This window comes from Lagopus leucura, unplaced genomic scaffold (assembly GCF_019238085.1).
Source record: "Lagopus leucura isolate 7727_CA_CO unplaced genomic scaffold, USGS_WTPT01 Super-Scaffold_100009, whole genome shotgun sequence".
NCBI classification, from domain to species: Eukaryota; Metazoa; Chordata; class Aves; order Galliformes; family Phasianidae; genus Lagopus; species Lagopus leucura.
Window position 1 is genome coordinate 13600264 of NW_024962266.1, and position 27991 is coordinate 13628254.

The following is a 27991-nucleotide window of genomic DNA, read 5'->3' on the forward strand; positions in this document are numbered from 1 at the left end:
CTTTCCATCATACATATTTCCAAAGCAAGAGATCTTAAACTTGCATTAGAAAGCATGTCCAGGCAATGGCAAGGTAGAGAGTCCTGAATGTAAACTGAAATTTTTTATTGCAGAATTGAAAGTTATTTATGATGTATAAACTAGAAATGAAGGCAGGGCTAAATCACTTTTGATGCAGAATGGAAACATAACATCCTAACAGTATCCCTGTGTATTACAATCCATATGTCACCCAGAATCTCTTTCCTAGCCAAGTACTGAGATCTCCCACATGGTGGGCAGATGAGAATACATCCACACACAGCTGATGTAAGAGTACTTCCATCCATGTTTCAAGTGGCAATATCTCAGTTTGAGCATTTGTCAATATACAGTCTTTCTACAAGTTAATAAATACTACATTCCATCAGTGACAGAAGTAGAAGATACAGAATAGCTTTTTAAGGCAAAATAGGTATTTTGGGGCTAGCGCTGTCTCCTCACCCATGCTGCTGTTTTTATGCAGGCTTTGTAATTTATTTTATTTATCTGAAAATTCTGTTGTTTGTGGAAAGCCTTGTCCACTTAACTGGGTGGTCTGTAGCAGAGCACACTACAACACTGTCTGCTCCCTTCAGTTTCAGCTTTGATCCAAGAACTCGACAGACCAGAGGTCTCCATGGGGAGAGTTTCAAGGGGAACTTTAGCTAGGACCGTGGCCTACAAAGGCGAATGCACAAGACAATCCGCTGAGGTGCAGGAAGAAAATTTATTTTTGGTACTGTTAATAAACAAAAGAAGAAAAAAATAGAATAGCGTTTATTTAATCCTTTAATTTCCATCTTTGTGTATGTTTTTTAGGATATGTAATATTTGTATGGTTGTACATAAATCATAAATGTATAAGGATACCTGGTACATGCTCTTTTTTTACTGATGGCTACATGATCCAAAAAATTTGAGATCACTAAACCAGATTATCCTAAGGGGGACTCTTCCTCCAACATTTCCATAGTGCTTGCTGTATTTTGGTATTAATTCTATAAAGAAATGTCTAATTAATCTCGTACTTAGTTTGAGAAAGTTGTATGTAATCAACAGGAATATAGATCTTTTAGACTAGTTTCTACTTCAGATAAGTATCTCAACATTATTAAAATCTTGCATTAAACAGAAAGGCCTTCAAACTGGATCCAGATGAGGAGTATTTTAGATAATTTCTTTCCATGAAAAATCAGAACCATCTGGCAAACATGCTTGCACACTGATGTTAACATAAAATACATTAAACAGAAGATCGACTTGTCTGTAAGGCATGCAAGTATATAGGATTTAGATTTTTTTAAATTAGATTTACTACTGAAATTAGAATTCCCGGAAGTACTGCTTTCTGATCACAAGTAATGTTACACACTCTGTAGAAATCATTATTGTTATGAAATCTTTTGTCACAGCCCAGATTTTGTTCAAATATGATAACAAATGACTGTCTTAATAATAATCATTTAGCTGGCAAGACTTTGAGTTGAAGTAGTTTCTGTAGTTGTGCATTTAGTGCACTGACTACTAAAACCAAGAGAATTTGGCTGTGGCCTGTATAACAGAATTTGAAGCATTTCTGAAAAAATGGATTAAAGGATTAGAAAAAATCATGCATATGTAAGTACAAAATATGAACTGTAATCAGAAGTACAACAGTATCCCACTGCATAGAAGACTAGATCATATATATGTTATAAGCAAGAAACAAAACTATCTTGTGATGCTTCAGATGCCAGTGAGCAAGCTTTCCACATCAAGCATTTTACAGGAGCTTGCATGCTCTTTAAAGTGATTTTAGTGTTTAAGCTCATAACTATTATATTTGCAAAGTCATATAGTCAGTAGTAGTACCAAAGTTAAGTTCTACATTAATGACCATTTTCATTCAAGGTTTTCTTCAAAAGTTGCCATAATATCACTCTGCAAATTCATATCAATTGTACAAGCCATCTGCAAGAAAGCAAATCAGTGTATTTCTCAGAGCAGTCAGGCAGTAATGAATACTATGCAGGACAAATATTAAGATTTAATGAAAACCTACAAAGCTTCTTCCCAAAGAAGTGTATGCTTCTTGTGTTTTTACAAATTTGCTTATGCATACTGTTCAAGTCCTTTCTGAAAAGTGCTGAGCAAGATGAAAGCTTCAGGAGATTTTATCTGGGTCTATTATGATCTTAGCCAAACTGCGTAATACTGTACATTGAACTGGTTTAGAAACATTTAACCTAAAGCATAATAGCAATTAAAGAGCACTCATTATCTATACCAATAAGACCAGTAAGTTAGTTTTTGAAAGGCTCCATGTTGGTATTTCAGAGTAGTACAGTATGGCGCACTTTTGTTGACATGTTGTATGTTAGCATGTTGAAGAGGAAGAGCAGCTTGCAAAGACTTGAGGTTTGACTTTTTAAAGGGGAATCTCTGCCTACTTAATAATTTGATTTTGTTATGCAATTATTGTAACATTGTATGAATAATAGGAGCACTTCTTTTGTTATGCCGCTTACAGATTTATTTAATCATCCTATTTTATTTTCTGGTCTAACTTCAGATTGCAGTTATCTTGTTTTTACTTGTTCAGGTTCTTACTTTGAAGGACCTGAATTTCTTCTCTCAGTTGTGTACTAGAATTGAAACAAAATTAACCAAAAAGAGTCAGCAACTTACTGCTTCTCTCCTTCTGCGTTCTTGTTCCATTTTTCTGGCCAAGTTACGGTCCTGAACAAGAGGGTGTTGCTGAGCTTCTGGCAATTGTTTGCTCATATCCTCTTCTTTTGGGGGCTTAAAGTCTTTCATTACCATGGCATCCACTCCTGCGCCTTTAGGGACCCTTTAGAGAATGGGGAAGAAACAAGTACAGGCTTGAAATCTTTTTATTTTCTTTTGTAACAAGGCTCTGCAACTCAACAGAATTCTGCAAATGAATCCAAACTTAGCACATAGTACGTGGTTCCATTTTATGATTTATGATAATTTCTCTTTGCAAGAAGTACAGTGTACACAATTTTTATGTGGTAGTAAGATAAGGCTGCTTGTGTTCTATTTCCAATCTGTATGCACACAGGATTTGTATGCATGCTATGCAAAACTTTTACTGACGTCACATTCTTTCATACATGATTAATTTTCTGTTAGTTTGGACATTTTGCTTCCGAATTCATCCTTCTAAACTAATTGAGTTCTATTTCACTAACTTCAGACAAGGATTTCTGATGTCATTTGACAGATACCTCTCTTGCATTAAAAATGATGCAGAAGTTAACCAGAAAAAAACTTTTTATACACTAGTAAATACGAATCACTGAAAACTTACAAAGAGGTATTTATAGAAGATATGAAAGAGTGCAAAGAGGGACTGTCAGATTATGTAAGCAACTAACCGAAACTGATGCTGCTTATAGTGCATGCCGGTGGGGAAGAAAAGCTTTGCTGAATGAGATGGATGCTTTTGCAACTGTTAGGTGTAGGCTGCACCATTATCTGTACCAAGTTCTGCTAAAGCAGTAGTGCTTAAACAAGGATCCTCTGGGAGGGGAAGGATTTTAAGCAAGATCCAGCATTACTTGCCTGTATGGCAGGATTCCAGATAGACCATTCTGAATGTGAGTATTACTGTCTAAAGTAGTTCACACTGGCAGCACTACTTTAGCTACATTAGCACCAACTTCTTGAAGACTATCCTTCAAGATTATCCTACTTGTCCCTTTGGATATCAATTAGATAGGGATTTTTTTGACTATAGATACAGAAAAGTAATGTATTGAGTGCAGGTAAGAATTCTGGTCATGGCCAGAGGAACTGAGTGCTCCAACAAAAAAGACAACTATTGCATTGCCTAAGCAGTCCAAAGCTAATTCTTCCTTAATTCAGCCCACAAAATTATTCAACTATCCAGATGATAGATCACGCACATAGATTGAACACATGTAAGCAAAAAAATAGATTGATGTTTAAGCATATGTTGTTACAAACCTCTCTTTTTCCTGCGCTTGCCCAGCTGCCTTCTGTAAGGCTACTTTCCTGAAATGCTTGAAGCTCTCTGCAGATGACTTTATTGGAGCTGGAAGCATCATCATTTTGCACAAGCTTACCCAGGAGTCTATGTTCTTAATTCCTGCGGCCTAAAATTATTCAAAAGAAAAAAAGGGGGTGGGAGGAAACATGGAAGTAGCAATAATACAGCCACTAAAATTGTTTTTTTTTTTCACTTCAATTATCCATTTTCTACTTAGTTCCTACATGAGCACAATACTGTTTTCAGGGAACTTAGTGTAGACAACCTACAACAAAAAATTCTTCACTTTTCTAAGAATATTTGAGCAAATAAAGCAATCTAAGCAATCTTCAGTACATTTTTTCAGTGTTTTCATCAGTGTTGAAATTCTCTAGCAAAGCAGTTTAATAACCAGTAGCAATTGCAGCTCTTATGCAGTTCCTTCTGTTCACTTCTCTAATTTTAATTCTAGAAAACGCGAATTCACAAGACAGCACCTACCCTTTCTGGAAAACTCTGGGATTTTGTCTCTAGAGTCTTTGTACCATTAGGTGTATTACAATGACCTGATGGAAGAATAAAAATGGGGTTTTTATTCATGTTGACTTTGTGGATTTTGTTACCTCAAAAAATAAAAAATAATTTGTTTAGTCAATCTAGAAGATGACTTAATTCACACTACAGAATTTTCAAAATTAAATCACGTGGTTCAAAATGACAAAAACACTCCCAAATACTGGTAGCATTTCCTAATATTCAAGCTGAACGGAACCACTGTTCTACAGGTTGGTGCAGTTCAATTCAACTACATGCATTCTGTTTTTCCCCTCAAGTTTTCTACAGAAGAAGTTATTAACAAAAAGTTTTTCTTCAACGCTAAGAATGGCTGGAACACATATTATTGCAGGAACAATCAAACACCACTGTTACTGAAGAGGTCAGATAGTTCCTCTCAAAATTAAATGCTGAAGCTCACACATACTCAAAGGCAGTTTAATCACGAAATAATTCCTGTATTCCTCCCCCTCTCCTTCCCCCTAAGCTGTCTGCACATGCAGAATTGAACGAGGAAGGGAAGGAGAGATAGTAGGACGAATTAAATGAAAGATCAGAGTCAAAATTTAAGAAGACTAAAGGCTAAGCAGTAGACAATAGTTTTGGCTATGCTTGCATCCCCCTGCTAACCCTGTGACCATGAAGCAGTAAGCTTCATTCATTCCTGCTTGTATTCCCAACCCTTCAATGTATAGAAACAATCACAATCCTGGCGCTATATGTGGTACACAGGACAGGAATTTAAATTCCAAAAGGGCAGAAGAATATAGTAAGTTAAGTCTATTTGATTCACCTATTACACATTTTAAAATTCTTTCTTATTATTTTTTTTAAGTACAGTAGAAGAACTATCCTTTTTCCAGAGTTGAGCAACTAATCTGTGATATTTCAATTAGGTTTTGCCAAAGCTTGTTCCCACCCTGTTCAATCATATGCAAGGAATGGTGAAGAGGGAACAAAACCCAAGTAATTGTGTCTAGTAACACTCAGATTTAAGTGAGGGCACTCTGTACCTCGCTGTGCAGTCTTGAGTTTGCAATATGCATGAAGCCTGACACATTCTGCTATGGAATACAGCTTTCTGGAGACCTGCCTACTTCTAATCTCGTGGAATAAACTTGCAGTTACTTGACATCACTTTACTATCAGATCCTCATCACAAAACTGGAGATAGTTACTCAAAAAGCATAAAGTGCTCTTAGGGAACGAGCTCCCTTGGAGAATCAGCAGAAAACAATCGAGGGCCAGCAGAATTCTGTGCAGACTGGAGGTTCAATCAACACTCTCAAGCTTCCTGGAATACTGAATTGTCTTTAGTTAACTTTCTGAAGTCAGTACTAAGTCATTTTGCTTTCTGTATTTTAGTGCAGAGCGAGAAAGGACCTGTAACATTTTTTTCCTTAACAAAAAAAAAAAAACAAAACAAAACAAAACAACAAACCAACCCCACACCAAAAACACAGCAAATAAAAGAAAGTGTTTTGTCAACCGATTCATGCATAAGTGTTAAACATTTTATTTCTTCAAGACAGATTTATAGACATTTAACTTTCTAGCCTTTAAAACAATTTGTTCTGATTATGGCAGTACATACTCTGCTCTTGGCTAATAGATATTGAATCAGCGTCTCTCTCACTGGCCTTGCTTTGAACTTCATCTAGATTAACTAATGTTTTTTCAGTTTTAGTCCCATCAGCATCATCAGCAGGGGAGGTTGTATTGGATACCTAGAAGAGAAATAGAGAAATTAGACTTCAAAACATACTCTGATAACATGTTAGTTCTTGCTGTATTATAATGTATTAATGTGTTCAAAGCCATGTTGAGAAAGACAGTTCAATATCCAAAGATAGAAGAGATCATGCTGTGGCAATGACATCAGTAGCTTCTTTATGCAGAGGCCCTCCTAAGCAGCATGCTCTCCAAGAGCATGGAGATGGTGTTTAAATATTTCACAGAAAGAAAAAGCCTCTGGATTCTTGTTAAGCTTCTGGAGCTTGATATTTCTAGAGAGCAAGAACACACAGTATGAATTGTTCATCTCTCTGCACAGCTGTAGGTTTACAGGTGAGCTTTTGACATATATGACTACAAGGACTACCTGAATTTAAACTTCAGCACTGAAAATGAGAATAAGTGAGTCTTATAGTGCATTATAAAGTTGATGCACTTCAGTCAATGCCAAACTCTTCCTTTTTATATTGTGTCCAATGAATTCATGTTCCTATTGAAGGATAAGAATCACATATTTAGTGGGCTTTTAGGTAAATGTTTTATTATTGTTCTAAAGTGGCTTTCTTTGCATCAGACTCAAGACTGGAGTGTTACATTAATTTAAAGAAATAGATATGCCTTAAAATAATTATTTGAAATAATGTATTGGAGAGATGTATTCACCTCTGGAACAGCCTGTGTACACTGGATATCAAAAGGCTGATCTGTCCTTCGAGCAGTCTGAGGCATTTGCTTGACTGAAGTATCTTGCAAAGCACATACACCTGCAAGCATACCTGAGAAAGAAGAGGTGAATGGTTTCCCAGAACCTACACACTGCAGTTCTGCATTTCACTGTTTAGAGCTGTGGATTTGCCAACTACAAAGGCTACCTAGCTACTTTGTAGCTACCAACTGCAAAACTACCTAGCTGCACTATGACTTTTTTTTATTAGGTTTTAATTTTTTTTTTTTTCAGATTATCAACTACCAGCTGTCTTTTACTAAACAACTGAGGAGTGTCTGAATTGAGACCTTCTGATTGAAGAGAAAGAAAACAATTTCTTAATCACATTTCGTAGTGACTTATAGCTGATATGTTTAGATAACTGATCAGTTCAGAAGGCCTGTGGTGCTAGTGCAGCTAATAAGTACTTCATATGTTAACTTGAACAATGATGGCAAAAAATTAAGCATTTAACTCCTGCCTTGAAGTACTTCCTGTAACTTTAGGTTCATTAAGGCATCATTGCCTCCAGTTGCTGGCTCTCTTCATTGAGGGAGGGAGGCATGAACCTCTCTGTTTTAACAGTGTTCTATCCCAGTCTTAGCGCCAGAGTAATCAAACTATATCCTATTTGACATACTTTTGCTTATACCATGCTCCTAATTAGTCCATACCATGTAAAAACCTTCGCTATTACTCACCCAATAACTTCCAAAACTTCAAGATAAGCTTACTGAGCAGTGTGAACACCAATTCTACCACCTTTCTTTCTTCAAGGTTCACTCAAATAGCCATGATTCTTGCCATAAATTTGTTACCTGAGGGAGACTTAGCATTTTGTTCTGCTGATTTAAGAGATCTACTCTGTAAAGGCTTAAGCTTCTGTAGCACAATGGGAGACAACAGCTGTGGTTCAGGTGATCCATGGTTTTGCAAGCTACTAGCAACAGATGAGGGCTGTACTTGCAGAACAGCATTGTAGGACATTCTCTGTAAGCACGGTGATGTTCTCTGGGAAGAGAAGGCACTAATTAATATGCTCAAAAAAAATCTTAATTTAATAACTGTTTGATTCTCTCCCTCCCTTTACAGCATTTTTCAGGTGCAGTAGTCCTTTTGTAGTGTGGCATTCATGAGAGTTTAGTTGACAAATCCCGGTGGAGTAAAATCCCCTGCTTTGGTCTGATAGATAGAAGCCCACCAGATCATCAGTTTGTGTTTTGTTGTCAATAATTAAGTTTTATTAAGGACTTTTGGTGGGTGGCATAGAAGGAAGGAAGCATTCTCTGTCCTCTCCCCACCTTCATCCAACAGAGAACTTCCAGTATTCGTAATGGGTAAAAATCTCAGAAGTTTTTATACTCATCTTCCATAAAAAAGCAAAATATACCTTTATTAAATAGATTTTACATTGCTGAGTCAGTCCTACAGAGCAAGTAGTATTCAAGCTATGTTCATTATTTCCTGCTTATCTTGTGCACTTCCCAATACTGTCGGATGTACCAATTAACTATTGAGATGAAAAGTTATATCCACAACAGTCAGTTTACCTTAGGTTGTTCCAAAGAAGTTAGGCAGTTTTGCCCCATTCCACTCTGTTCTGAGCATGTTTCTGTAACTGTAAATTCAGTGAGGTGGGCAGAAAGAGAGGAATGGGAAAAAAAGAAAGTCACTGCATATGTAGCATTATTTACACGTACAAGTCATAAGATGGGTGTGTACCCAAAGAGCCAAACTCCACATGGAAAGGAATGGTCTTATCTTGCATACTTCAGTTTGATGTTTTACGGAACTTTTCCCAGATTTAACACATACAAATCCCTGCAGGATCAAGATCTTTGCTACCCTCCGTGATTCCACTATTTGCTTTTCTGCATTCAAGGGCGTGTGTGGGATTCATCTAACTTAAGACTGTTGCCTCATACAGATGACTACCACTCAAATGTGGGGGAGGATCTACTCTGCCCCGGAAGAATAAGAAGTGTTCCACATAGAGAAGCGTAATTCCAGCATCATGATGCTACAGCACCACACTACACCATGAACAAATGTGAGAAATCTTAAGCACCTTGGCAGATTTTGGCACTCCAGCCAGCATTGTTGGCCATTTTGTCCCTTTGAAAGTTCAACTTTCAATTAGTAGTTAAAAAAAAAAGAAAAAGAAAAGAGAGAGGCAATGCAAAAACCCACAGAAGTAAGCTGTAGCCTGGTGGTCAGGTCTCTGTCAGACACACAGATTTCTTTCTAACAGATTTTAGTTTCTGCATTTCTTCACTGTTGTTTCGTTATTCATTTTTAACTCAGTTGTGAGACATTCATTTAATAACAACTAGAATTGAGTCCTCAACATAGAAGAAACCTGTATGAATTATTTAAGTCCTTGGTAAGCATTTGGAGCAATAGGTGCAAATTAGGAAGACAGATATTCTGCCCAGACAGAAACAAAAGAAAGCTTTCTGACCTGATTCAGAGTCACTGCTGTCTGAGGAGCTGGAAGCACTGCTAGTGCTGCTGCTCATGTCCGAGGAGCTGCTAGTGTTGCTGCTTTCACTCAGTCGGCTTGGTCTAATACTGGACTCAGCATTACTTTCAACTGCAGAATAAAAAGGAAGACTTTGAAACATCCTGCAGTAGGTCTCCATCTACAAGCCTAGGATCTTCTTTATAAGGGCTGTTTTCCCGTATGACTGCTAGTCTTCTACCATTACCCTGTCATCTTTCCAGCAGATTCAAGACCTTTATAGAACAGAGATTTATTGGCAGTGAGCTTGGGTAAATGAAATAGTATTTAATTATTCAATTAATAGCTGCAAACACACAACTTACAAGCCTAAACTAGGTTAAGATATGTGCTACTGTAAGACACAATTCAAGCATGGTTTCCACCGTAGTTTTTCCTGCTCTTAAGTCTGGTTGTGCTTATTAGTGCTGCCAGGTTTGCATACTGAGGCCTTTGCTATAGTTGGTTCTCCTCTTTCCTACACTATGTGTAATCTAGAATTATCTTTTGCCACCTCCTCACTGTATGACTGTTTTACATCCGCAGGGTTAGCTTAAGCTTAGTTTACAATCTTGTTCAGACAAAAAAGCTTTTCCTCAAAGTTGTTTCTCCAGTGGAAGCTTGGGAAACAAGAAGCCTATACCAATATACCTATTTTCTTAGACACACATTTGCTAAATGCTGGCTTCAGTTCTCCCTTGTGATGAAGCCAAATACCAATTTAAAGTATTTTCTAGCCTGCCTCCTCCATCTTCACCCAACATTATGTTAATAACTTAATTGCTTCTTGTAGCTTTTATTTCTAGGATATTTTAAAGTCATTCAACTAGCTTTCTCTATTTAGTGTTGGCTATCAGCTATAGCCTGACAGTTATGGGGCTAGTAAAGTTTGTGTCATGTCTTCTATTGCAAAAGTGAAAAATGTTATTTTTACTTTTATTAAAGGATTAGATAGGAGAAATAAGGAAGAGGTTTTATACAGGACAAGTAGCTGCCTGTTCCTATGGTGTCACAGCAGCAAATGCAATCTTAAAACCTAGCAAAGAGAAGTCTAAGACCTTAAATATTCTGAAGAAAGTCTCCATTTACATAACAGTACACAGGCCAAATTGCCACTTCAAGATTTTTGTTGCAAATAAATGAAATTCACATTACATTTGTAGTTCTCTTTCTTTGGATTTATCTGACCATTGACATCCAGTAGTCTCTTCTCCAGTTCTTGTTTCCTCTCAGAAAGAAGCTGCTCTTTTGACTTCATTGCTTTTTTGGCTGTGTGAGATAGAAGTTAACACCTCAGCAAAACAGAGAATTGATCTGTTTGTTCTTTTGAAACATAATTTATTCTACATACCATGCTGCTTTCTTGGTCTCTTCCTCAAACAGGTTGCCACATATTTCTCTAATTCTCTGAGTGTTGAAGCCTTTAAAGTTTCAAAGTCTATTTCTATCTCATCAGGGCTAGAATTCCTCAGTGATGGTTCTCTTGATTGTATTATATGGACTACTTTCCCAAGCTTATCTCCAGGCAGCTTATTTATGTTCAAACTCAACTGCCTTTTCTCATCATAAGTCATAGGCTTGGCACCATCATCATCTTCTGACTTATGTGCCAACAAGACCTGCTGGATGGTTTTCTTTGATTGACTGCAAAAAGAAATTTACTGCAGTAACTGTAGTTTAAAATAATTTTACACCCACACAAGTCCCCCGCACTTACATGTTTGAAGACTGCTTTTTCTTAGATTTCTTGTGTTTTAGATCTTTCTTCTTTTGAATCAGGCTTGCTTTAGCTTTTTCCTTGTTCTTCCCCTTTTCTTTCTTAGCCTTCTCTTTTTTCTTTTTTGATCTAGGTAAGGATGCTCTGGTCAAAGCCCGCAACTGCTGGTGAACAGCTTTAAGCTGTCAAAAGAAAAATAAAACTCTACTGAGAGTCTTAAGTAATGTAATAGGAATGGTGAACTGGTTCTATATATAAAAATCAGATCTCTGGCTTATAATGGATATTAATGTTTGCTCTCCAAACAAGACTTGTTTTTTAAACATCTTGGTCTATTAAGAAAAATAAAAATAGTCACAGACAACATGTTTAGAAAATAAAGCTACTTATTTTTTTTTTTTTGCAGGCTTGTCTAAGAGCATGCATCTTCCAACAAACTGTGAAAACTAAATAGCAAAATAAGAAATTCACTGTAGTGCTGTCCAGCGGCTTCTCTTCAATTTCAGGCATTTGGGAAGCATGTAAATGCTTTATGTGATTACTGCATTGAGCTAGCTGGGCTGGGCATGGGCATCTTCAATCTGCAAACCCAAGGTACTTTATTCCCAGCTAGCTGTTTTGTATCACATGTTGACATAGCTTTATAGGAAGTTTATTTAAACCTCTAATAGATTATAAAGAGGAATTAGACTGAGAATATAGTTTTCAACCACACTGAAATACTTAACTGTGGTGAAGGCTGTCTTGTAGAATTAGTTATCTTCAGGCCAATATTCGTGAACTCATGTTTTATGTCCTACTCTGGGAAGAAATGAACGCTAAGTTGTTCCTTATTTGACTAGCAGAACCAAAACTTACTCCCTCCCTGGATTATAGATACAGTAGCAGCTTGACTTGTTATGACAGGCAAAAATTAGAACTATCACACTGTTAGATAGTAAGACACAGCCATGATATTCATGCTGTTGGCAGTAGTTGAAAAAACTTTATTTTATTTTATACTAAGCTTTATAACATAGAATTTATGACTTGCTTTTATGCGTCTCAAAAGCATATTCCTGACTATGTAAAGGAGCTAACACACCTTGACAGACTGAGCATAAGAGAGCTTTTTAGCTGTATAAAATGAAGCAAATGCCATTCAGAAGCATATGACTCTGTGTGTGGAGTACCTGGATGCTGTCATCCATGGTATCATGGCAACAGTCTTATTTTTGTTCAAAAGACATGTCTTATCTAAAAAAAATGCTAGGCAAGAGCACTAGATGACATTTCAGTAGAAACAGTTTGTATTTGCTAAGGCACTTGCAGATTGTTAATGTTTGGAATTACTTCCAAACAGAATCAAGTTTAGTTTTTCAAAATCCAAGTGACTGTAGAGTCCTGTAAACACTGATTCTTGGTGCTAAGCCTTAGAATAGACAATTGCAAGGGCACTACCAGAGACATTACAGTCACGATGTTGACTCCTAGTAGTTACCTGCTCCTGAAGTTTTGCAAGGTACACTGTTCTCTCCTTTTTAAAGTCTTCAGTTGATTTTTCTTCTGAAGAGTCATCACTGCTGCTGTCACTGGAATAAGCTTTTGTAATTTCTCTTGCATGCTGTGGCAGAAGAACACTTGTAGCTGGTTCATCAGGAATTTTGGCAAAGTGAGTCTCAAAAACATCCTAAAGGATTTTGTTTAGGAACAGCAAATAAACATCTCAGATTTCTCAAAACATTGTGAAGCTCCTGTTTGTTTTCTAGAACTACACATCAGAGGAGCTGATCACAGCAGATGGTACATCAGGGCCTAAATGACCAAGAAAATCCTCAAGTCTTTTTCTATTTCAAATCTGACTTCAGTAATAACTCACCTGAAGTTTTTTTGCCATGGCAACCACTTCATGGTCTGGAGAATTACGTTTGTAGCAATTCATGAACATTAATCTAACATCTGTGGCAAATTCTTGTATATCTCTATATTCAAAATTATCCATTTTTTTCTAGAGGGAAAGAAAGTGAATAGAAGTTTAGGCATTAACTTTAAAAGTGGCTCCATAGCCTTGGTATAAATTGGCTAACCAACTCAGCCCCAGAGCGATCTGCCTAGTATTTGTAGGCTACTGACCACCAGTATCCACCTGGAGGAGGGTTAATTTTCACAGAAAAGGTGAAAGGTGTCACAAATATCCAGTGCTTGAGGATTCTAGGCACTACAGAGGTTGAAGGGGTTTGGACAGAAGCAGAAGTAGGCAATATAAAACATTTTTTTTTGTATAACACTAGCAACAGCATCACACGGACTGAAAGAGACTTAATATGCTTTACTAGCAGCCTGATTAAAAAGGTAATTCTCAGCACTACTGCTATTAGCTTGTTCAAGCTAATTCTCAGCACTACTGCTATTAGCTTGTGGATTAGCCAGTATGTACATAGTCACCACGAGGCTCTGAAGAACTTCAGTAAACAGTTGCTTTTTAGTGAGCAGAGCAGCTGTTCTCTCAAACTATTTCTTTCAAATGAAAAGCAGCTTTCATGACTTTTTCAGCTAATGCTATTAAAATCCAACATGATTACACAAGTTATTTAAGTGAAGAAGTTGTCCAATCCCCTCTAAAACATACTTACTTTAATGGTTCCCAAATCTGCAGGACATTTGGTGATCCCTTTTTTCTCACCAAGTGAGAAGGATACAACATCTGCAGATTTTAAGAAAGGCCATGCATATGCTGAATGTTTCTTTGAGAACATTTCTTTAAGAATTTCATTACAATATTTTAGTTGTTTTGACAACTGAATCTTTTTAAGAACTCTAGGTGATTGCTGAGAATCTGGTAAGCCTTTCTTCAGAATCTTCTTTGGTATCATACATTCATTTTCACCTCTGCATGTTTTAACAGTTTTTCTTTCATTACATGTTGCAGAAGATTCACTGCTTGTTGTGAGTATTGAAGTAGTAGGAGTTGTAGTGTCAGCCTTCCTTTTCACACCTTTTTTTGTCTAGAAAAATGAAATCTTTAAGTTTAAAAGATGTACATCCAGAACAGTGGGAGGTCAGCTTTGAAACCATACAAAAAAAAAAAAAAAGTGTCAAGAATTCTACAAGTATCAAAACCAAAAGAACATAGTATTTCCCCAAGTTTAGACTGAGAATCTGCAAGACATTATGAGCCAACATCAAGCTTACTCTTAAGTTTAAAGGAAAGAATGGGAAGTAGGTTGTGGGTAGCTTTTAGCCAATTGAGAAGACTCAAAGAAACCAATAGGTTATGAAATACTCAAGTGACTACTATGGAAAGCAAAAAAAGTTACTGCAGTTTATGTTAAACTGGCAGAACGATTTATGTCTATAATTTTTTTAAACCCCAAGTGGTATTTGGTCTAGAGGAGGTGAACTTGCTTTGCCCATTCGTGTTCAGATCTGTAGTAAATGTAAATATACACTGTAAGAGAACCTAGTACACGTGCCTTGTTGGAAACGGATAAAGAAAGCTAAGCCAATACAAGCCTGTTCATTTGATCAGAAATGTCAGACATCCACATACAATTCATACAGCAATTAACAAATGCTTTTGTGAGCTATGAACACCTTTCCCAGCTAGTTAGTGTTTCAACTAATATGCTATTTTGGGAACTCAAGCACTTTAATTGAAAACATGAGAAGTTTTTGAATAGAACTTAGAAAAATCTTATTTCAATACTAAAACCTTTATCTGGATCACAAGGAAAGAATTCCTACATCAAGGCAAAACTTGCAAAAGTGTGGAAATACACTTCGAGAATGAGCTTTTTAGTTTACTTTGAGGAAAAACAATCTTCAATTGATATTTATAAAAAAATGAACATCTACCAAGCAGTCATTCCAATTTCTGCATGCTTTCTAGAAATAATAGTAGCCCAGTTATTTAACAGAGACCTAAAATATATATTAGATCTCTTATTATCCTCTGTCACAATAGAAGTTTTGAAGAGATCCTGCAATAAACATGACTTTTTTGGTCGTGCTGTTCAAGAAATCACTTGCCTGGAGCAGTGATTTCAATACCTTTCATTCCAAAAGTTATTTGAGGTAACTTACTTTTGTGATAGGGATGGCAGCTGGCATTAAAGTAGTCAGCTGAGCTGCAGACAAAGGAGGTGGTGTGGCCTTCTGTAGCTCTTGAGTTATTGCTGTAGACTGCTCACCACTTTCAGGTTGTTTCTGCCTTGTTCTCTGTTTAGATGAAGTCCCACTGTTTGGCTGCTGAGGTTCTGGTTATTTTTAAAAAGTTTTGAGTTATGCCTTAAATAGTGCAGTTGATCATAGTGGACAGTTTTAAATAATACATCTTCCACACACGAACTATATAAGTAACAAATACAAATAAAAGCTTTGATATATAGAGCAATGTTTTTTATCCTCTACTCAACTCCTCTACCTCAGCTAGAGCACTGTGTCAAGTTATGGATAGTTGGCATCAAGGAAACTGCGGATTAACCTCAGAAAAGTGATTTAATAGACAACATGCTAAGCCCCCTATATTGTAAGGAAAGAGAAGTACTTGCAGAGAAAATACTAAATCATTCTGCATACACATGAAATTATAGTCTTTAAAACATTTCAAAATTCATACAAGTTGCATGTTTGTGTACGTAAAGGATATAAGTGGTCTTAAACAGCTTCAGTATGAGAAAGACTGACTTATGAGTGTATAATTGTCATAATTTAATACCTGCTCAGTTTCCAATGCATTTCTCAAAATTTCTGGGAACTGCTTATATCTGTTCAATAAACACTTACTTCCTATTAAGGTGCAACATCTTTTCATTAGAGCTAACATAGATCCAGCAACTGACATCAGTTCCAGGCACACTTGGGAGACTACCTTGAAGGCCTCCAAATTCATCCACTGGGATGCATGTACAATTCAAGACACTAAATAGTCCACTTCTATTAATAAATTTATTTGTCTGGCAGTGTTGAAAGAAGAATTTTGTTCAAATGAAACATTTGTCAAGGTAATGAAGCAGGTTACAAGAGCAATTAAGACAACACAGGAGGTCAAAGATGAGTAATGAGTTGAAGCTAATCTCCTGGACCATTTTAATTAGGCTTCCCAATGTAATCTGTAGTATCTACTACGTAATTTCCTCATTAGTTTGAGATGTCTTGTCCACAAGAAAGATGATTCAGTCAAGAGCACTGTTTCATATATAAAACTATGCTATTGCACTACTGATGGTGTTGTCAGTTCTCATTCTGGTGAGTGTTTTTCCCTCGTCTTAAATACATTTCATTAGTAGAAAGTTCCTTTACAACATTACAGCTGCACTGAATCTGCCAAAGCTTTGCAGTAGTGTTGCTGGTCCAGTATATTCTGGGAAAGATAGAGAGCATCCCAACTACTCCTGTGCTGAGTTGTGACAAGTTACAGAGGACTCTCTGTTCCCAGCTTTTATCTAATGTTAACAATTCAGCACAAAGCCATTACCTTCTATCAGCTTTTCTTTTCTTTTTCCTTTGTTGTTGGGCATCAGTATTTCTTCTGGTGGCATTTGTGCTATTTTCTGCATGAACACTTTTTCTAGTTCTTGGGCCATAAACACAATGTCATCACCTGGCTGCAAAATATAGTTGATAGCATTCAGAGTGCAGGAGAAAAAGCTGCAGTAATAAAGTGCTACTTTTTCAACTAACCGTAGTCTACATTGAACAGATAGCAACACGTCGCCTGTATCAGAGAGACACTAGTCATCCCTGTTCCCTATCTAATAGCCCCTTTCCCCCACCCTGCCCTGTCCTATTTGCTTGTACAATCACATGCTTCCCATAGCAAAGGGAAAAGGGAGCGGGTCTGCAATTCCTTTATTCATTCCTATGATCTGAAGAAAGCTTAAAGATACTTAAGCATAGCCAAAGCTCAAGGAGATACTCACACTTCAGCTTAAGTTAGTTTGTCTTAAGCTTAATGAAGGAGAGAAGCATGCCTCAGAGTAACTAACCTTGGACTTGTCTGGCTGTTACACTGTGTTGTAAGCTGTGCAAAATAAACCTTGAAGTTTCGCCAGCAGAACCCTCATGTTATGATAACTGTGCATTCAGATGTTAGCAGCAAGTTAAGCCTCACCTCTGTCTTCAGTTAAACCTAGCAGCAAAGCCCTCTCCCATTTCAAATGGAACTAGCTTCAAGAAATGTTGAAAACATTGACAAGTTCTATAGGTAGATAGAAGAATCCACTAATTTAGACTTGTGGGCGTTCATTACAATTGATTACCAATAAGAGGTGTTAGTTTCACTTACCTTGTTATATATGTAGCAGTTCAGGAACATAGTTTTGAAGTCATCAATGCATTCTGCAGCTTTTGTGTAGTAATTATGTTCCAGACGCTTTTTAATTGTGCTCAGGTCCATAGGTTTCTTTATAATACTGTAGTAATCCTGTGTTTTTCAAAGAATCACAGCAAATCTCTTGAATATTAGGACATGATGATTCTGACATAATTACAAAAATTAGATTGCAAGAGAAAAAACTGCATTATGTTTCATGGCACATTACGTACAATTAATCTCAGACATGAGAGAAGTAAAAATACCTAGTTTGGAAAATAAAGAATTGGAGAAACCACAGTGTTAACACCTTTCTACTCATTTGCTAAAAGCAGTACCTTCCAGGTAATTTGAAATACTTGGAATGCCGTGTCAATTATTGATGTTTTCATTTGACTGAAAAAGCTGGGGTGATCCAATATTTGAGCATAAAGATACCTAAATAAAGACTTCTTGTCACAAGACCTTGTGTTCAGTCCAGGAATGTGCTAATGATTTTGTACATGGCAAAAATCACAATCATCAAATTGGATCCAGATTTGCCTATTTATTTTAGGATCAGATCTGCTTTTTCATCACAAAGTATTTAGAAAGAGGTTAGCAACTTCCCATTTAAAAAAACAGTCAAAAAGAAAAGAAAAAACACTATACCCAGTATTAAGAAACACAGTTCAATTAGTGGGGAATTAGAAGAAAGACAGCACAGATTACCAAAATCAGGAAGCTCTATAAGGCCCATGTAAGCATTTTTATTCCTTGAAGAAATATTGATTTGCAACAGTCTCAGAAAGGAAAGTGAACAAAGATGCAGCACTCAGTATTAATCAGCAAGAGAAAGCATAGTTTTCTTGTACTTGGAAATGATTAAAGCAGTTATCATGCTAAAGTAGATTTCTAATATTAATTCACAAATACTGCAATACTTCATGGGATAATACTCTATTTCTGAAACAGTCCTTACAGGAAGATTCAGTGCTGCTGCATCTACAGGTTGATGAAATGGCCAGGAAAAGTTGTGTCGCCACATGGCTTTCATGACCACTCTCTGTAAGTACTGAAGTTGGTTTGTTTGACACCCACTATTTTTGCTGTTTATGTATTCTGGTGGAGGAGGATTAGTAATAAGACAATGATGCTGGCTTGGAAGAGACATCTTCAGCAAGAACATACATCCACTTGTTCCAAGATCTTCATTACACATCTAACCTGAAGAGAGGAAAATTGCTATTCAGTAAAGACATCTAGATCCACTGCCACTTGGTGTGTTCGTATTCTGTTTGTGAGTTGTCAGCGATAGAGTTACAGACACACAGTTATGATTTAACAGAAACATACTTGTTTTACAGCATCCAGTTGGATGTGCTGAATTACCACGTTCAGTTCTTTAAGTTATAAATAGTTACATTTGAAAAGGATTAAAAAAGGCTTGCTGAGTTCTGCAAGATTTCACTGGGAATAAGCTGCCTCAGGGGTTCATCGATCAAAGTCTAGGAAGGCATTCTCTACATCCTCACCTCAACAGATGGAATCTTACAGAGAAGGTTGACCTAAGAATCAGCTTTACAGAGTACACAAGTCTCATCTAGCACAAAGTAACACCTATGCATTACCTTCTTCATGCATCTCTGCCAAACTCACCTCAGAAAAGTCCTGTCACCACCAATAAAACATTTTATCTTAAAAGTACAGTCTGTAAAGTGTACATCTACACAAGCCTGAAAAGCAACTCTTTTTTTTTTCCTTTTCTTTCTTTTTTTTTGTTTTTGCCAGTGTGCATTGGCTTTATTGTATATGACAGGATTATGAAAGATTAACTTCCCCACCCTTCCTTTTATGTTATTAAAAAAAAAAGAAAAGAAAAAAAAAAAAAAGAGAGAAAACTGCAATAAGCAGCTATGATAATTGTTACTATGCTGGAATATGGAGGTGCACAAGAAGGTGCACAAGAAGGATAGAGAGGCCATGTTTTAGATTGGATAACACCAGTAGCAGGCTAAGCAAGACCTAGACATGATTACATGATTTCCTGTTCCTATCTGTTCTCGTAGTCCATCACTGTGTTCCAGACACTAAGCTAAGAGTCTGGTTTCCCTCCCTGCATTAAGGCCACTTCTCATATGTTAAGATTAGCACTTGTTTTATCCAGGCAACAGTTGCTTTTTGTTCATTCATTAAATCAAGTGTTACTCTACTCTCTAGCTGTCCCTCTTTCTGATAAAAACAAAACAAAAAAAAAAAAAACAAAAAAAAAACAAAAAAAACAAAAAAACAAAAAAAACCACAGAGTCTGATTTGATCATTGCGTGAAGTATTTCATGGAAGTTTTGAAGAAGTTAAGTAACTAAATAGCTACTGTAATCAGCACACTCCTAGGATACAGTCTTATGTTCCCCCCTTACAATTGTAACACTCTGTGAGACATTACATGTTACATACTTCCATCTTTGCTCTTATTTCTGCATTTAAAAGCAAGCCTTTAACAGCTCTTGAAGCTGAAGATATGTTCTCATTTCTCCCCCATGTGTTCAGTCTCATCATTTACAGAATGCAGGTATCTTTCAATTAATGGTATTGGTATCAAAGTAAAAGGAAACCAAAGCATCAGGGCTTTGCATACATAATACATATAATGTCTTGGGCCCAGGTGCCTGGCTTTTTTCACCTTAATTTATAGTGTAGAATCTAACTTCTATCCCAACAGAAGAGCCAAGACTGGCTGACAGGTTGGCCATGAGCCAGCAGTGTGCCCTTGTGGCCAAGAAGGCCAATGGCATCCTGGGCTGCATTAAAAAGAGCATGGCCAGCAGGTCGAGGGAGGTGATCCTCCCCCTCTACTCTGCCCTGGTGAGGCCTCACCTGGAGTACTGCGTCCAGTTCTGGGCTCCCCAGTACAAAAAAGACAGGGATCTCTTGGAAAGAGTCCAGCGGAGGGCCATAAAGATGGTGAAGGGCCTGGAGCATCTCTCCTATGAGGAAAGGCTGAGTGAACTGGGTCTGTTCAGCCTTGAGAAAAGAAGACTGAGAGGGGACCTGATCCAGGTCTATAAATATCTAAGGTGTGGGGGGCAGAATGGCGAGGCCGGACTCTTTTCAGTGGTGAATGGAGACAGGACAAGGGGAAACAGCCGGAAACTGCAGCATAGGAAGTTCCGCACAAACATGCGCAAGAACTTCTTTACAGTGAGGTGACGGAGCACTGGAACAGGCTGCCCAGGGAGGTGGTGGAGTCTCCTTCTCTGGAGATGTTCAAGACCTGCCTGGATGCCTACCTGTGCGACCTGCTGTAGGGAACCTGCTTTGGCAGGGGGGTTGGACTCGATGATCTCTGGAGGTCCCTTCCAACACCTACAATTCTGTGATTCTGTGACTGCATTGTCTAAAGGAGAGACAAGGCTTTATACTTGAATCACCTCTTCCTGTATTCACCCCTCTTCACTTTGGTCATATAACACACTGGTTAAAAGTAAAATTTGAGTTTGTATTTTAAAGCAAGAGTGTGATGAGATTGTAGCCAGCTAGGTAGTTTGATTTCAAACCTCCCTTTCACAACTCTGTGCATTCTTGAGGTGCAAAGGCAGGCCCCAAAGTCAGCAATCTGAGAAAGCTTGCATATCTCTTTTAAGACTAATTTGAAGGGTTTTAGCCCTACAATACAGTTTAAGAGTAGAAAGCTTTTATGTATTATATCACTATGGAAATTAATGTTTTTAGCAAGACACCATATCTTCTAAGAACCACATTAGAAGTAAGCTAAACTTCAAGCTTCTTCGGAGTTTGTTGTTGTTTTTTTCTAAAGAAAATAATATTTGTTACCTCTGATAGATCTCTGAGAAAGAGCATTAGCTAACTTGCTGGAAAAGAAAAAAAAAATGCTTTTCCCTTGCTTTAGTTCAATATTATGTCTATTGAAGTAGAACACATATCATCCTAGTCAGAAGCAGCAGCTCAGATAAGCATTAGCATCCTACCTACTGAATAATAACATTCAAGGCTTTTCTAACAGCTTTTTGGTTAGCTAATAGTCAATTATCTCATCAAAATCACTATAAACAAGTATTGAAGAAAACCTCTTATTTTAACATACTATAGCCACATAGAACTAAGCATAGCCTCCTTACTCTAAGCAACAAAATTTGCCTTCAGGAAGACAACAATCCCCATATATCTATCAATAAAGCACCATTTTATTGGTTTTAGAGTCACAAAAACCACTGACTTACGTCTTCTGTCATAATCAGTCTATCTTATAGACCTCAGATTACTCAAAGCTGAATTGCTACCCTTAGAACAGATGATATAATTTTTACCTCAGTTTTAGGAAAGTCAGAACTTAGTGCCTCCCCACCAAAGGGAAGAAGGAAGAACAGAGCTTTAAAAGAAAGGACAGAAAAGTTTTTATAATCTACTCAGTCCTCCGGTTTAGTCAGCAACACAGCTACACACCTGTAACCCTAGTCTATGATCGATTCTATTTGGGAAGCTATTTGTATAAAACGAGAGCAGCTGTTAAGGCTTAAGACACCAGTTGTTTTTCTTTATACCATACTCACATACTAGATTATCAATAAAATAAGGTGGAGGGATATAAAAATATGGATGATTCTACTTAAGCTAGTTGTGGTTTGCAGACTAAAGCTTAAAAATAAGGTGTTTTATTGGTTATTCTGATTCACATAAGGCTATGGTAGAACAGGGATGCAGAAGTAACATATCTGTTTAAGCGCTCCATAATATTCATACCTTCCTATGCTTTTCTGATTCTTTACTGACTTTTAAAAGTAAATACATTATATAAATGTTGCTATAGCAAACAGTGAGATGGAAAAGGTTCTGGTATACGTTCTAATAGCGGCAAAAGAAAAGAGAAGCTGCTGTTTCTTGAATGTACTTGTTTGTTGTCTTAGATTTTTCTCTTTGGTTTCCAATTTGCAATTGCTTAACTTTCTTTGAATCTGTCTTTCTTCTGTGAAGAACTTCATGAGTGTGGCAACACTGTGTTTGAAAACTATGTTAGTTTGGTTAGTAATCACTAAGAGATTTTCTTTAAAATTCAGTTTTTCTGTCTGGCACGTATCTGATGTTAAAATAAGCTGAGAAGAGAATGGATTGGGATATTTTTGTTTAATTTAAATATAATATTTTGAGAAACAAATAAAAGCAACCAAAAGACCTTGGAAAATATTGTAGTATTTTTCGCTGGTTCTGCAGTTGCAGTGCTTGCTACAAACTCTGGCTCTGTCTGGCTCTGGGTCACAGTGCATTCAGCAGTTTTCCCAAAGGGAGAGAGGAGAAAAGGCCAATAAAAGTAGAAAGAAGAGGTTACCTTCATGCTTCTGTCCTCACCCGGTACCTATTTCCAAAACAGTCATAACACCATCCATTCAGGTGGGAAATTATGGTATCTGACCAGTTCCAGACTATCAGTTTTTATAGGGCTGATGGAATGGCTGAGATGGAGTAGCATTTCAGTGGAATGTAGCATGACAGTTTATCTCGTCATATGCACAATGCAGCTTTGCTGCTGAATGTGCAATTAATATGAAACTGGGGAGTAAGATCCCTGACTGCAGGAGAGTAGAACAGGAAGAAGGTGTCAGGAAATCACTCCTGTGGAGAAAGGCTAGTGATTATAGTGGTATGTGGATTTTTAATTAAAGGGACAGTCTGATTTAGAAGCATGGAGGCTATCATGCTTTTATCTAGTCCGCGGCAATGTTAAATAGCAATTTAAAACATCAGATCCTTTGTGATAAGGAAGGTAATACATCTGGGCCAGAATTAAGTTCTTAAAAATGGAACCTTATCTTTCCAGTAGCATGAAAATACCAAGTGGAAAAAGAAAAAAGCTGTATTTTCGTCATTGCCTATGCTAAAAAGAATCCTCCTTTATCCCTGCATATAAAGTGAGATGATAGAGAAGTTAAGAAGCCAGCATCTGCCTATAGTCTTCCTATCTGTCATACATTTTCCTGTGTATGGAAAGTTCTTCCCTGGAAGCAGTACACTGGGGGGAGTGCTTAAATAGTCGTTCCGTGGCAGATCTCTGCATTGTGACCACTAAATCTGTTCTGAATAGGGTTTTGTGAGATGATGTCTGAGCTACTGTTTTATCACTTCCTAATATTAGTTTGGAAACAACACTGGAGGTGCTGATGCACATACGAATGCATTGCAGGAATATTGTCTCTGGAACAGAACACAAACAAGGGCAAGCATTTGCAGAATTGTATGGGCTGTGGGGATGTGTAAGACAAGATCATTTATGAATCAAATTTCCAACTGTTACTTTCTTCCCATCCCTCTCTCCACATTGGTATATACTTTGTGTTTTTGGCTGTTGCTCTGAGGCTGTTCAGTCAGCCTCATAACATGCCAAATGCAAACAAAATTGAAACCTTGTGAAATGAATGAATACTTCATTATAACTGAATGGTATTTCCCTAAAGTGATCACTTACAGCATGTTCATTTTATTCTCCCAGTGAATATTTAAAGTACCACTTCACAGTGTGAATACTGCAACAGCACACATAACCACACAAGTATCAAATACTTCAGAAACATTGGGAAACAGCAAAGGGGACCAAAGCTCCCCACACACAGAAGATGATTATGGAAGTCAACTCTTGATTACAGCAAGACAGAAAAACTGAAAATTATGGCTAGTGTATTAATTTGTATGTCAATTTCAGCTCTCAGATACCACTATTAATTTGGAATAACTCTACTACCTCAAAAGAGGCAGTATAGAATAGAATAGAATAGAATATTTCAATTGGAAGTAACATACAGTCATCATAAAATCCAGCTACCTAAGCACTTCTTGCCTAACTAAAACTTGAAGAATCTTATTGAGAGCATTTTCCATATGCCTTTTGAACACTGACAGGCTTGTGGCAAAACCACCTCTCCAGGAAGCCTGTACCTATGTTTGACCACCCCTATAGTAAAGCAGTTTTTCCTAATGTCCAGTCTGAACCTCCCCTGGTGCAGCGTTGTGCCGTTCCTTTGCATTCAGGGAGCAGAGCCTGACCCTTCCTGCTCCATTTCCCCTGCTCAGGAAGCCACAGAGTGCCATGAGGTCACCTCTCAGAATTCTCTTCTCGCAATTAGACAACCCAAGTGTCCTCAGCTTCTCCTCACAGGATATGCCCTCCAACCCTTTTATCAGCTTTGTTACCATCCCCTGGGCCTTAATACCCACTTTATATTACAGAGTCCAGAAATGCACACAACATTCAAAGCAAGGATGCACCGAAGATTATTCCCCTATGCTGTTTGTTTAACTCATTGAATCATTTTCACAGTTACGTGTAAGGCTACATTAGTATGAGTTGCTATGCCAGAGTACTCACGTGTTGTGGTTTAACTCTGGCAGGCAGCTAGATATTGCACAGCTGCTTGCTCGCTCTCCCTAGATGGGATAGGGGAGAGAATCAGAAAGGTAAGAGTGTGAGAACTCGTTGGTTGAGGTAAAGACAGTATATGAAGCAAAGCAAAAGCTGCACAGACAAGCAAAGGAAAACAAGGAATTCACTTGCTACTTCCCATGAGCAGGCAGGTGTTCAGATACTTCCAGGAAAGCAGGGCTCATCACATGTAACAGTGTCTCGGGAAGATAAACGCCATCACTCCGAATGTCCTCCTCCTTCTTCTTTCACCTCAGCTTTTATTGCTGAGCACAGCATCATATGGTATCCCTTTGGCCAGTCTGGGGCAGCGGTCCTGGTCCTGTCCCCTCCCAGTTACTTGTTCACCCCCAGCTCTTCGCTGGCAGGATAGCGTGAGAAGCTGAAAAGTCCTTGGCTTAATGTAAGCACTGCTCTACAACAGCTAAAAACATTGGTGTTATCACCATTATTCTCATCAAAATCCAAAACATGGCATCATATGAGCCTTTACAAAGAAAATTAACTCCATCCCAGCCAAAAACATGACACTGGGAAAGTTGTACACACAAAGCTATACAAGGTACGGAAAACTTGTTAAGAAGAATTCGTCCATCCTAGAAATCAGTCTTGTTGCCCTTTATTGTTTCTTTCACCATTTAGAGTGGTGTCACTTGCTACAGACATCTCACACTTCGTTAACTCAGCCTTCAGCAAGTGTCCAACCAAGGCACTACTGCAGAATGATCTTGGTTTGGACCGTATGACATGTTATGAGATGATGGAGCTGGCAAACATATATTTCTCTGAAAATTAATTTCCAAACTCTTTTATTATGTCTGATTAAATTATTTCTGGCAGTCAACCAGTGAGATATTCCTCTTACTTCTGCTGGTGCTGTCCTGGTCTCTGCTCATCTTGCTAATCTTTTTTGCCTTGAGATGTTTTCTGATACTTCATCTTACCCAAAACAATTGTGTCCAACTGGCTGCCTTGCTTCCTGCCTGGCCTCAGTGTTTGTTGGGCTCGTAAGGGACGTCTGCTTACCACTTATCTTCCAAGTTCTTCCTTTGCTTTTACTCCCATGCCTGATTACAATTCCTCTTCACAGTCATTTCTGTCTGATCAGACATTCACTTCGAATGGCCAGCTTGCTTCTCTTCTTCCAGCAGTGCTGGAAATCTGCGCTGAGACTGCATCTGTGCTTGAAAGGGAGGGTATCTTGTGAAAACATTAGTTCCTCTTTAAACTGCACGGGAAAATAAACCCTTAGGTAGCAGAAGGCTGTTGTGCATTCTTCCCTGAATAAGACTTTATCACATAATTTTGTACAAGTACACAACAGTTTTTTTCCCCATCCCATGGCCCTTAGGTATACTGAGAGAATGGAAAAATAATGCAAACTCTAGAAATTCCACTGACTTTGAAAAGGGAGCTCTTCTAATATGTAAAAATATTAGATCCAACTTTTCAGCATCCTTTTCAGAACTAGTGATTTAAATGGATTGTCAAGGGAAAAGGATTGGGTTGTTCAGTATAGTCTTGCATTCCCCAAGATAATGATGCTCGATATTAGTGCTAAATTTATGTGCGGTTTGGCTACCAGAACCAGCTGGGGTGCAAAGAACAGGAGAAACAAAACAGCATACTGAGTCCAAATTTCATCTTTTTTCCTTTGAATATATCAGAAAGGGACTTGTTTCTTTTCTACTAAGTTTTCTAATATTTGCCTAAAGCAGCAGCACGTGATAAAATTCTGAGTATTTGGTCATAAATTAGGGATCTAATTTGTTATTTAAAATGTTACATGTGGCACTGTTGCCATCATAAGGTTCCCTCCAAAGAATCTGAGTACCACTTTCATGTATATCAAAAGAGTTGGATGTTCCCCACTCTTCCAGTCTCTTTGTTATACTATGGAGAAATTGAGGCTGGAAAAGATGCATCTGCAGCTTCATCTGCATACTGAATTAAGAAGATTTTGTTGAAGGAGTGTTCTTGCACTGGTACAAGTCCCAGAGAGAACAATCTTTTTCTGATTTAGTAGTGGTTTATTTCAGCATGAATTGAATTTTAAACCCACTTCAGTTGTGTCTTTATGCAAACTGGGCTGACTCTGTGTTGCAGCTGGCTAGGAGGATGTGCGTGTTATTAATTACTGTGCCTCAGCTGAGACCTAGGATCTTTTTGAACTGCTCTAACACGATTGCAGGCTATTATGTGTTTATACCCCCTTGTGATCCAAGCTAACAAATCTGTTTAAAATGAATTTCAACAGTCTTCACATTAAGAAAATTCTGAGTTAAGCCTGAAATACAAAACTTGAAGAGTTACACCAGAAGCCATTTGCTTTGCCTGATAGGACTATACTTGGAGCAAGACTGCATAAAATACATACTTTTTGGATCTCTTATCCTTTTCAACCCCAGAGCTTTTCACCAAGTACCGCTTGGAAATCCTTCCTGAAATGGCTTGCTGTGCATTTCCCGATTCCTGCACTGTTGCAACATTCTACCAGTAGATGTCAGCTCAGAACTGGAGAAAGGTTTTTCCGTTTGTTTCAAGGTAATTGATATCAGTGGCTCACTGGCTTGAGCCTTGGCTTTTTGTATCACATTGTTGGTTTGACGTGCAAATAGGGACGTGATGTCCCTACTCAGAAATTCAACATATGATGAGGTGACATTTGAATACCTTGTGATATTTATAACAAGAGAGAGAATTCAGATAATATGAGATTGAAAAAAAAAAGAAAGCCAGTTTTTCTACATGATAATAAACTTCAAGGAGAGATTTCAAAATGGTGTTCAAGTTCCAAGTCAGCACAGATGCAGTTAGGAAACCACTGTGGTGCAGAAGAGCAGGAACAATTTGTAGCAACCTTTCTGATACCAGAAGCAGAATTATTGTAGCATAAGGAGTAGTTTCTGCCCAAGTAAAGAGAATGTGAAGGGAGGAAATGCTTGTTGTGTACATCTCTATTGTTTATTTTTTTTTATCCTTAGAATTATAAAGCTATTTACAGCTTATATATGTTTCATCATCTGAGAGGGAAAAATTTGGACATCTGTCTTTGGAGTAGTGT

The 27991-nt window shown here is 37.7% G+C and overlaps 1 protein-coding gene across 4 annotated transcripts; it reads right to left on the reverse strand.

The window, feature by feature from the left end:
- Positions 1-695: 695 nt before the first annotated feature.
- BRDT (bromodomain testis associated) lies at positions 696-25149 on the reverse strand. 4 transcript variants are annotated; one of them, XM_042873367.1, is made up of 20 exons: positions 25067-25149; positions 18481-18725; positions 17493-17630; positions 16683-16812; positions 15290-15462; positions 13840-14211; positions 13086-13214; positions 12708-12896; positions 11228-11409; positions 10862-11154; positions 10666-10779; positions 9472-9603; positions 8561-8628; positions 7829-8021; positions 6968-7080; positions 6165-6297; positions 4517-4581; positions 3994-4142; positions 2689-2851; positions 696-1971 (listed from the first exon to the last, which is right to left on the reverse strand). In XM_042873367.1, the coding sequence occupies exons 2-20, from the start codon at positions 18718-18720 to the stop codon at positions 1903-1905; spliced, it is 3045 nt and encodes a 1014-aa protein (XP_042729301.1). In that variant the 5' UTR covers positions 18721-18725; positions 25067-25149; the 3' UTR covers positions 696-1902. The 4 variants fall into 4 exon arrangements, with proteins under 4 accessions (XP_042729301.1, XP_042729299.1, XP_042729300.1 ...); XM_042873365.1 differs by having other exon boundaries at positions 25056-25149; XM_042873366.1 differs by lacking the exon at positions 25067-25149 and adding an exon at positions 21827-21877.
- Between the last annotated feature and the right edge of the window lie 2842 nt (positions 25150-27991).